Source organism: Oreochromis niloticus, linkage group LG8 (assembly GCF_001858045.2).
Source record: "Oreochromis niloticus isolate F11D_XX linkage group LG8, O_niloticus_UMD_NMBU, whole genome shotgun sequence".
Classification (NCBI taxonomy): domain Eukaryota; kingdom Metazoa; phylum Chordata; class Actinopteri; order Cichliformes; family Cichlidae; genus Oreochromis; species Oreochromis niloticus.
In genome coordinates this window covers 13326248-13338426 of record NC_031973.2, presented here as the reverse complement: position 1 = coordinate 13338426, position 12179 = coordinate 13326248, and the positions used below count along the sequence as shown (strand labels likewise).

General features: G+C 42.4%; 1 protein-coding gene across 4 annotated transcripts in view; it reads right to left on the bottom strand.

Moving 5' to 3' along the window:
* Nucleotides 1-12179, bottom strand: part of vti1a (vesicle transport through interaction with t-SNAREs 1A) — a 115518-nt gene that overhangs the window by 23572 nt on the left and 79767 nt on the right. For 2 of the 4 annotated variants that reach the window (XM_019362548.2, XM_005471332.3), the window contains one exon: nucleotides 11007-11079. In XM_019362548.2, the coding sequence (XP_019218093.1) occupies nucleotides 11014-11079 (66 nt within the window). In that variant the 3' untranslated portion in view covers nucleotides 11007-11013. The remainder of the gene's footprint in view (nucleotides 1-11006; nucleotides 11080-12179) is intronic. The other 2 variants (XM_003441915.4, XM_005471331.3) reach the window with 1 other exon arrangement.

Genomic DNA, 12179 nt, shown 5'->3' with positions numbered 1-12179 from the left:
TAAGCGGGGAAGTCTTCTCTGCAGCTGGCAGCAGGCCTGGCCTAGCACCAAGGTGCTCAGCCAACAGCTCCTCTCCTCTGTCACATCCCCCCTTCCTCCACCTCTTCCTCTACAGCCGCCTGGATGCCAGTCTGCCTGGCTGGTGTGGTCCAAACAAGACCCAGCCATCGGGCCAAAGGGGTAATGGAACTGCTGCCAGCTGGGCCAGCACTTCACGGCCGAGCACCACTCTCCAAACAAACAGTGCAATGGGCCACAAGCCACGGGCAACATGGAACCTGTCATTACCAGCCGTGCATTGCTGGTTCACTCCCCAAAACCCGAGCCAGGCTTGAACGTGTACTGCACTTGACTTCAGCAAATTTCTCAGCCAGGATTTGTCATGAGAGAATCCCTTTTCAAAATCATGCTATATCATCAGCATATTAAGCTATGCATACATAATTACCACCTAAACATCATTTTGATTTTTTGAAAACTTTCTGAAGGAATGAAAATATTATGGAGTACACAAATGACAAGTTCGAGTTCGCTACATACAAGTGAAAAACTTACAAACAGAAAAACTATGCCTGCCAAACAGTCCCTGGGATTAACTGCTTACCATCTAATTACAAAACATCTAGAAAACTTTCTGCAGTCCCAAGGCTAAAATTGGACTCTGTGGGCATTGTGCCTCAGTTGGACTTTCTCCAGCGATCACGGTTTTCTGGCATTTTGGCATTTTTGAGGCATCTATCATGAAAAAATGCAGTTTCAACATCACAAAATAAGAATATGTCAAGCGCTCCTTTCACTGGAATGCACCACAGGGACAAGAGTAATGAACAAAACAACCTGCGTCACAAAGTAACTTTGTCATGTGCTCCACACTGACACAAATAGTGTTTCAGAGAGTGTGGAACAATAACTCAATGTACTACCGCAACACAAAACCACACAACAGAACTCAGTGACCATGCCCGAGTCAGTGTCAAAACCTACTAATTAAAATATCGATGAATTTGTCCCTTTCTTTTTCTTTCATGCCATCAACAATGAAACATATTAAACAATATTTTTATAGATTATACATATATATATATATATGTTGTGTTAGCCCGGAGACAGAGTGGTGACCTGTTTAAGGTGTACCCTACCTCTCGTCCTATGATGGCTGGGATATGGGCTGAATGTGATTCTCTGTTAGCAATGTAATGGCAGACTGTAAGGGCCCCATTATATCTGCTGTCCAGTGCCTGGCGAACGGCACCATATGGCAAAGTTAACATCAAATTGATGTCACATCTGCTAATAGAAGGGTCTGTGACTGCTGGTTCTGTAATTCTAGATTTTTACAACCTGTTGCGTTGTGCAACCGCAGTCCGTTTAAGTGTATGATCATGTTGGTTTTTACTTCCTTTAAAGTAATATATCACTACATATGCTCAGAGATTCACAGATTATATAGAATGAGATCTTGCAACAGTTTGAATAAATGAGACTTCATGGAAAAAAGAAAAAACAAACAAATAAAACTGTGGAGGTTTTGTCTGAGTGGCGGCACCCATTGTTGAAGAAAATACGACCGTGGATACTTAGAATGTAACATCGAGCATAAATATCTGTGGCTGTGTGATGACATTACTGGCAGTGTGTAAAGAAACCAATGCTAAGGGTATAATAGGGCCCCTAAGGAGCTATGGAAAACTCATCTACCTGCAGAGAGCATCTACTGCCAGATGGGGGCACTGTCCAAAGTATGTGGTGCAACCAGACTGAGTTTACTCTTACGTGTGAATTATACTTGTGCCTCAGATCCACGCCGTAACTTACACCATAACCATAACACCATTTTAAGCCTATCCGGCAAACTTTTACGTAAACCTGACATGCACCTCGTGGAAGACTGCAGTGTAGGGAACCTGCATCTGAATAAGAATATTTTATTAAATTCATTAAGGAAATTATGTAGGGATAAAAGGAACTTCCGGTTACTATGTAAGTTAGGATGTATATTTCCCGCAGAAGTCTAAATCGGGCTTTACTTTGTTGTTGTTCTTAGAGGTTTGCTGGCTGACAGACCAACATACAAAAATTTTAAGTGAAACGTGCTAAAAACAATAAAAACTCTTCACTGCAGCTAGTGTCTTGGTTTTTCATGGTTTTTTTGTGTGTGTGTGTTTTTTTTTTTTATCTTTGAAGTTTTTTGCGCTTCCCTTGTTTTCCGGTGAACTCCGGCACAGGAGAAGCCTGTCACTCCAATCCTTGTCTCGACCCATTTGTCAACCATTCAGTATTCAAAACAACAGCAATTAACTGAGCTACACGCTGTTGGGTTCCTGGAGGACCGCATGGAAGCGCATTTGCCTAAGTTGAAAACCTTTCTCCGTAAGATCTCTTTAGGCAAATGCCTAAACAAAACAATAGATTTCAACACAACCACACCCCTGAAGTGGATAAACTGCTAAGAAGATGGTTGGTTGGATGGATGGATGGGCATGGAAAGCTGCATACTTCTCTTTGACCTTGACCTAAATTACTTTCACAGTGATTTTGAGATCTGGCATTATAAGACTGACATTCAGTCAACAGAATGATGCAAACGATTTGCTTGCATATCAGAGATATTCTTATTTATATATTCTTATTTCCCAAGAGGCAAAGCAGACATCACTAAATTAGGTCAGAATTGGTCAATAGCCATTTCAGGTGATTTACTATTCTCACGCTACAAAAGCTGACAAAACGCTGCAGAATTAAAGGGATAATTTAGTCTTTGTGTTGTTATTTCAGTGCAGTTAAGTATAATGCTACAAAAGTTTGAATGTTCCTTTTGCCTCTAATAACCATTAAAGAGACGCGGTGCCAGATGACTTGAACAACAAGGTAAAAATTCATTTTGCACTTTGTTATCTATTCTTTTGTTTTATTTCTTTTAAATTCTGAGACACCTGTATTGTGTCAGCAAACAAATTGCACAAATTTTCATGAGGCAATAGAGGGAATTCAAAAGAGATTCAGCCTGAATTTTTGTGCAGTGGTAAACCACACCGGGAGACTGGATATGGCAAATAAGATATTTTCAAAGAGCTGCTTTCTAAAGTACTTGTCAAAACTGTTGTGTTTTACACACCACTGAATGCCCTTCACAGCAAGCAACACCAAACCAAAGTAAGGGATTGGTAAGTGGGGTCTGTCCTTTGGCCTTCCAGCCTTTGGGACTGGAAAGTATAATGCAGCATAAAGTCTATTTTTGCATTTTGTATAAAAGTACCGAAGGTTAGATGTCTTTTGCTTAAAAAAGGGACCAATTTGCTGTTGAAGTATTTTGACAGGAGCTCCTGATTCCTGCGAACGCCTTGTCTTGCAACCTTTTCACTTCCTTGAAAAAAACAGTGGCCCTGTTTTTATTGTTTTGCCCATTGTGATAAAGGGGATCTTTTATGCCATCAACAACATGGCAACAATGTGCTGCCTTTGTTTCGTTGAGCCATCCTGGGGGGGCGGTTAGGATGAGATACAGACATACAGAGGCACAGTAAATGATTGATGGGTTAGAAGAAAATATTAAACAGAAAAAAAAGAGTCCAAATTCAACATTTGTAAATATTTCAAGCTCTTGCACTCCAACAAAGAGAGATCTGAGGGGCAACACAATAACAGAAAAACTCTACTTAACCATCTATCCTGACGCAAACACGACACAGGCGGGTGTTATTGCTGGAATTATTACTGTTTGCAAGAACTACTGTTGCCTGGTGCGTGTTGTATGGTTCCTTGAGATTACTTACAAATAAATATGATTAAATCAGAGGATAATAATGTATCCAGCAATCCTAAGCTTTAAAGGCCAGTGGTTCTGCTTTGACAGTTCAAATAATAGTGATTTAATTAGTTAAAAATCACTTTTCCTGGCGATTAAACTGTATTTTTAGCCAAAAGAAAGGACTATGCATAGATGATCAAAGGAAGAGTTGAATGAGAGCTGACTGAAAGTGCAGGGAATGAATGAACAGTGCAAGTGTTTGGACAGGAACCACTTTATCCTGGCAAGTAAAAGAGCCCAAGAGTTACTCATCACGGCAAAGGGACTGCATGTCCTGGCACGGATCGAGACGGAAAAGTGAACTACATGAGCGAGTGTGTTGCAAAGCTATAGCAAACAGGACAGCCCGTTTACATCCTTGACACAAAAACTGGCATCTAGTGATGCAGTGGCATTCCACAAAATTCCTGGAAGCTGTTGCATAGGATGCAGAGAAGTATCCACAATAGCTTGCTGGGAGGTAACAGGAGTCAAAGTAGAGACAATGTGATAGCTTCTAATTGCTTCAAAATGTCCTGAAGAAGGCCCCCTATTATCTATTTAAATCGGCTAATAATGGGAGGCTAGGAGGAGGAGATGGAGACGGGGGAGGTGGATGGGGATGGGGGGGCCTACGCAGAGGGTGAAAGCTATCCTCTGCGCTGCTGTCGCCTCATTATTTTCCGTCTTGACGGACGCCCGCGCTCAACCCCTGGATGAATGGCCCTGTGCTGAATAAGTTATCGCCAGACACACAAAGGAAAGAGTGCGCTACACAAACAACACAGCACTACTGCAAAGCATGAATCTCTTTTTCCTCTCCTTCTCAGTTTTTTCTCCCTCAAACCCATCACCCTTCCCCCTGCTCCCTCTAGACGAAAGGCAGGGCCTGCCACAGACTGAAATCTCACCTGTAATTTCTACAGAAGCTCTCAGTAGGTGGGGGAAAAACATAAGGGATACAGTAAAATAAAAAGGCAGGAAGGATAAAGGCATCTATGTTTGCTGAAAAAATGTATACTTGCGTTCCTTCATTTTGTTTCATCTGTCCTTTCTGTTTGTGCAGCTCCTCAATAAAGACAGGGACCTCCTTTGGACAGCATCAGAAGATGTCTAAGAGGATGGGTCTTTTTTGTTCTGTAGACAAGGCCCGCAGCATGATCACTGAAAGTGTTTTGGTTTCATCAGATCTGTATTTTGTTGTCTGGACTGCTGGGGCTTGGGATACCGAATCAAGATTACCTTTTGATTCCCTATAGCCACTAAATGGAAGTCATAGAGGTAAATGACAACAAGAAATGGCCCATTCCCACCGATTATGGAGACTATGTGCTCTACAACAGTCAACTCCTCTCCCTTGCTATCACTCAAAAGTAGAAGTGGAACTTTTGGACAGGAGAGCCTCTTTCCCCTCTGACGGGGAAATCAGAGGGTGCCGTGGCCCGACAGGCGCTCGACGGCAGATCAAACAGGGCGGGTACCCTTGGAGTGACACCTGGAGCCACTTCAAGGGATGAGAGCGCCACTGATCTCCAGTCATCTCGTCAGAACGACAGTCTGTCAGGGTTAAAGAAGGGGGAAAAAAGAAGCTCTATCAGCTAGGATGGTACGAGTGAGGTCGAACGAAGCATCACCTCAATGTCACGGATGCCTGACCCTAGAGCATTTGGAGAAGTGATAGTGCAGAAGACACTTTTTTGTTGGGATGCTGAAGATTAGCACTAGTTTTAGGTACAGGTTAGAACTAATAGTGCGAACAAAACAATATGATGATACACGAGTAGTTCAAGATTGTCGTGCTTTGATTACAAATGCCATCTACCTCAAAATCTATTAGATGGCATGCAGCATTTACCAGATTTTAAGCTAGCTGTCAGCCTCACACCTTTTTTTGCATGATTTGGACTCAAAAAACCCCGAAGAAGAACAATTTCTTCCCTATCACAAGCAGAATAACTAGAATTCAGCTATGGCCTGACACGCCATAAAACAGAAACCCACTATGGGTCTTTCTAATAGAAAGAGGGAGATATGTATGGAGAAAAGGAGGGCTTTGGCAGCCAGTTAAGCGAGTCAATCCTCAACAGACAACTGCATCCCTTATAAAACAACAACACGTCTTTGCCCTTGTCAACAACGTCTCCCTCTACAGCCCAGGCTTGTGTGTGCCTTTTTCTTTCTGCAAAAAACGTCCCATCAGCACTCTCTAATGGGCAAGGTGTAGGAAGAGAGAAAAAGACAGAGATGAAGCAGAAAGAAGACACAGAGAGAGAGAGAGCGAGGTGGCAGTGGTGCTTTTGTGGCTGAGGAGCAGTGAGTAATGAGGCTGAGGCGCACCCTGTCATTGTCCCAGCAGCAGCCTGCAGCCACAGACACTCACACACACACACACACACACACACACACACACACACACACATATAAACATAGATGGAAAAAAAAAGCATCTAAAAACAAGACTTTGTCTGACATTCAGCATCTACACTGTGAAGTACCTGATGAAACTAAACAAAGTAGTTTAATTTCAAAATGTATTTAAGACCATTTGATCTTGTTTTGTTAGACGGATTCATAAGACGTGCTTATTTAAAACACTCCGTATGGTATCTCACGAATTCTATTCATCGTTTTCTCCGTCTCTGCTGCTGGGTGACTCTGGATTATTAAGATGTTGCATCACTTCTCCGAAGCATGAGTATAAGGTGAAGGTAAAAGTCCAAGTTCATGGATGCAGCAAACAACACCACGGGTGCAGAGCTGAATTCTGCTCTGCAAATATGTATGCAGATGCGCAATGTTTATGTCTGCCTTGAGAAACCTGCTTGGCAGTAGTACTGCAATGGCTCACATAACCAAGCAAGGCCCTTTTCATTGCAACGTGGTGTTGAAAGAGGCCATTAACACCAAATATCTTCCTGCAGCAAGCTAACATGCTAGCTCTGATCTACTTAAAACTGTCAACAGCAGATGCATTTACTTTGATATGTGTAAAGTTCATCTAGGGGATGAGGTGGAAGCACATACCGTTCATTCTTTGCTCATTTGCCAGAATGAAAAGAGACTGGACATTAAAAAGAAAACACGCATACACACACTCTCGGATTGCTTCCCTGGAGGTAGCGGAAAAGGCCAAAGATAGAGGTGACCCACAGGGATGTAGTACTAAAGGGGGAGTGGATGCAGGGGGGTGGTAATGATGCCAAGCCGAACAAATTGCAAAGCAAAGGGAGTGCGTTTTAAATGTAGTACATGAAATTATCGTGGATGCAACACAGAGGGAAGATCAGAGAGGTTGGGATCCACTGGGAGCGATCTGCAACTCTCGGGACAAACATAAAGCTCGGCTACGGTGATGAGTTCATCTGTAATACAAAGTAAAATAGGACAAACATGTCTTCCAATACTCTGCTAAAAATTCAGTGTGCAGAATTTGAATGCCCAGAACATGGGATGCCACATATATGTTAACATAATGACAAAATCTTGACCAACCACTACACATTCCAGAGTTTTCCCTCTGTTTTTCCCCCAAACACAAATAAATATAATAATAATAGAAAGAATAATAAATGGAAAAGTGAAGGGAAAACATATGTGACCTGTTTCAGCCACAATTAAAACATGAAGCTGTTCTTTTGCAGCTTAATGACAAGATCTCAACACAACTCACTCACTGAATTATACTCCATTAATTACATGACCGACATATACCAACACGTCGGTCTTCTACACAGATAGATACAGAAAGAGATCACATATCTGCTAATAATAAACAAAAGCACCAGAACCTTAAGAGATCTTACAAAATAAAATTAAAAAACCCCGCGCTCCAGACGCTTTTCTGAGGGCATGCACTTTAGTCTCTTGACTCCAAATACTGTTGTTTTATTAGGTCGAGCAAACAAGGAAAAAAAAACAACTTTCCATTAGAGGCAGAAAACTTTTGATTATCCTACAGGCAAGGATGAGCTGTAAATACTATTCTCCTGCCAATTAGTCATATGAATAGGTTTAGACCAGGTTCAGAAGAACTTCACTATAACAAGACTCTGAGGGTTTTTCTGAGTAAGCCGCACTGTATTTTGTACTGAATTTGCCACATGTAGCTAAAATCAGAGAGATGATTGCAGTCACACATTAAGGCATCTTGTGAAGGCACGGCTCAAAAAAAAGGAAGTAAGAGTCTTGTTAAGAGCGTGGCGGTATTAACCTGTGAGCTAGTGCATCATCTACGCCCAGGCTCATAGGCTGATCTCTTAATCAGTGTCCAGAGAGTGCGCGAGTCCTCTTCTGAAGGCTGAAGCTCTGTCCATCCTGCCTGCCCGTCGCTACCGCCAGTCCCAGCCATGAATATGGAGCTGTTCTGTGGCTGGGAGCTTGCTTATGTTTTCTGTCTGATATCTAGGCCCCATTCCCATTTCAAAGGGAGGTCCACCCGGGGCCTTGACTTTTTGATCTGCCTGGCGACTGAGTCGACCACCTGCATGTGGGATCAGCTGCCAGCGAGAGCAGACAACCCCTCTGCTTCAAAATATACACACACGCACCCCCTTCGCCCTCCCTTCACTGCTTCATTGCCCTTCGCTGTGCCCCCTCCTTCCGTGAAGCTGCCAGGAGCCCCCAGTGGTCCTAACTGGGTCTGGAGCTGCATCCCATTCCCCCCCTGCCATCTCTTCTGACCAGGGCAAGTAAGATGTTTGAGATGCTCAGTATAGCAACAGGAAGGATCTTCATGCAGTGATAGGAACATTTTGTATTTATGAAAGGCCACAGTGTCAATACAGCATGGAAACAACAAAGGCTTTATCAAAAGGTCTGTGGCCTTTGTAATCAGGGACAGTGAGGCGCACTGTGAGCTGTAAACCTCTCAAACCTGTAGGTGCTGTGCCCACATGTATACAACTCATTTAAAGCTTAGAGTAACTAAGCATGAGTAGATGGCACAAGACTGCGTTTTCACTTGTGACACTTGTTATAAGCCCGTGACACAACCAATTAACAGCACCTATGTTCCTGCCACTGAGGGTAATTAGTTAGAGTTTCACAGTCAGAAAATGTAACAATTTATTTTCAAACAAAGCCACAGCTATTTGAGATGTGTGTCTTTCTGAATGTTTCCTACAATAAGTGATATTCACACAGTCTTTAAGTTAATTGGCTTTCTTGAACCATGACAGCTAGCTTAATGAGTGTCTAATTGTTTCTCAGCTGGGGTGATAGCACACCAGACCAGAAAGACACTTCGAGAAGAGGTGCGACTCTAAAAAGGAAACCCTTCATCTCGTAGATCACAATAAATCCCTCCGTTGTTGCACCTACACACTCGGCTCTATCGGGGCCAAAGTTTTCGATGCTTATAATCAACTTAAAACTGCTGCTGTATTTATATATCTGGGAAAAAAATGTATCCGTGCATCCAATTAATCAAACATCTGCATTCAAACAGAAGAAAAAAAAAAAAAAATTTAAATAAACAAACAAAAGCTGGAATATTCATCAACCTGCATGAGTATTTGTGTCCACCTCTGGTTTGTGTCACAAGTGATCCGTGATCCTAACATGTACCAGAAACGGTTTCACTTCACTCATCTGTGTAAGCCTTTACACGCCACACTACTTCTTCTGCTACCCCAAACAAGTGGAGAATGACAAAGCAACCGACATCGAAAACAAATACACTATTAATCAAAAAGTAAGAAAGGCGGTGGGTGGGGGTGGGGGTAATGAAATGAGTGAGGAAATTAGGAACAATTTCCAGAAAGGGGGGCATTTAACTAACCTTAATTTTTGCTCTGATTATAAATATATTATAAGCTTTTAAATTGAAATTAAAAAAAGCAAATTATTTTATCAGATAGTGACAAAAAATAAAATAAAACTGTGTGTATGTTGTGGTGCTCCCGTCAAGCATAAAGGCAGGCAGTAGTCGAAGAGGTTTGCAGCCGGGCCCCACTTTGGAAAGCCCTCATAAATCCTGATTTGAGAGGGGCACTAACCAGAGGAGCTAAGGCATCAAGAGAGGAGGGAGGGGGGGGCTGAAGAGTAAGTGGGTGGCAGCATGCCTCTTAAAATGCTACGTCTGATTAAGTCTTCCCATTAGGTGACAGCTGAACTTTAACATTAATATGATAATATTGAAATAAGTGCATGTTATTTACTTCAGCACCAGCAGGGGTGGAGGGAAGAAGAGGAGGAGGAGGGAATGATGAATGATTTCTGGACAGCTCTGGGTGACATGCCAGGCGAAGTGACCCCCCCCTGCCCCGGCACTCCTCTTGCCATAATCAGGCTTGACAAAATGGAGACATATGCAGAAATATTGGTTACAGTCGGCGTCACAGCCCTTCTCAGGCCTTTCCTCTCCAGTATCTGCCGCCCGCCCTGCGAGCCACCCTCCAAATTGTCTATGGGCACTGAGGCATCTATTTCAATTGGCACTTCCTTCCTGCCCCCAGGATTTTACATTTAGTCTGTGTCATTTACATATTACTCTTAATCAAAATCCACAGCGGGTGACAAGGAGAGGGGGGGAAAAAAAAAAACAACAAGAGGGAGCAAGAAACAAAACCGTGGCGTCACGGTTCAGGGGTAAGCACACAGACACTTTATGAAATGGAGATGTGACAAGACATTACGGTGTGAGTGTGTGTGTGTAAGCACGCGCTTGTGTGTGTGTGTTAGGAAGCGGAGGCACCAGATAATGCAAGGCCTATTGAAATATTTGCGTTTGAATGCCTGTGCCTGTGTGACTGCCTTGTGAGTGAACTAGCACGCCAGGGAGACAAAGAGTGCAAGATGGATATGGGTGGTAAGTGCATTTTGTGGAAAAAAATGAAAAGAAAAAATAAACAAAGGCAAAGAGAAGAAAAGAATGGAGACATGTACAGTGTGCACTTGTCTCTTCCAGCAGGATGCTGTACTGGGCTACTTGTTTCTCAGGCACACAGCACCACATTTAACCAAACAGCCACTCACAAAATTCTCAGCTATATAGTTCTGACTAATAAGAATTTGACTAAAAGATCACAGATCCCTTACAAATGAGTTTAACCTGCTTTAAACATGGACAAAAGCACTTGCTAATAACCACAGGTGACTGACTGCACCAAGTTATTAACTATAATATTCACTTTTAAATCTGATAAAAGTCTTTATTCACAACCTCACAGCACTGTTAAAGCACTTTGCATACAAAGAGGTGCAGAAACAGTGTTCCTACCTGCCTCTTACCTTCTCAGCATGCCGGTAAGGATGCGGGAACTCTTGCCCAGGTTGGCGTCTGTTTCTCTCAGCTGGAGTTGTAGGGGAGACAGAACCAGTGAAGGACAGGGTTAGTTTGAATTCTGAACAAACAATTGAGCAATTTCACTTTATCTATGAACAAACTAAAGCTATTTTACATTGTGAAGCACACACCAGGAAATAGTCCTGATGTGTTTGCACAGCTGGAAATATGTTTATGGGTTTAGGCAATGGTGGGTGGTGGCAGCGCACATGATGACCACTCGCTACTGTTAAATGCGCTGCAGTATTAGCTGCACATGTTGTGAAATCTGACATCGAGGTGGACTTTGTACTAGGAATTTGTTGCAAATTTGCAAGTTAAAGGCGTATGTATCATAAGAACTGACTTTCACACACGACGCTGTCGGCCGGAGCTTAACATATAATATGTGGATACTATTTCATCCACACTTGAAAACAAAAAAAGAAGCATATAACGAGTATAAATAAGTACCACAGCAATAATGTCATTTGATTATTACAGTACTGTTGTGCAAGGTACTATTGCACTGTACTACTGGCCTTAAGGCAAAGTGCAGAAAGACATCTCTACAGGTTGACACACTTTTCACTAAAGTTTGTTGCGACCCAGAGAGATGAATGGGAGATCCTTTGATTAGACGCTTGCCTTCTTACCTTAAAGGTACCGGCTTACCTGTCAAGAGACCACCCTCGGCAAAACCCCCCACTTTTAGACAAAACCAGTGGGGGGAAAAAAATACACCACAATTTCAGAGCTGCTTTAAAAGCAACTTATTTACCAAAGCATGAACAGCTAGGCTACACATAAGATCAATGTTTACTTCATTTGATGCATCTCTATGTGTATAAACTAGCAACATTGTGAGCTGTTCAATGACAGAAAACTTTTGAAAAAACCTTCATAACCTTAGTAGGACATGCCACTTGATGGTCTTATATTCATCTTACTGCAGAGCTAGATGAATATAAGGAAATGGAGTGAAAGATGCCTTTACTTTTAAAGTAGATAGCAAGCAGTGGGAGTCCTTGAAGGCACCCTTGAAATGATGATCATGGCTATTGAGGACTAATTGCCCTGGATATTTCCCTTTTCTTGCTCCATTTTTTTCCCTTTTTCTTCCTCTCT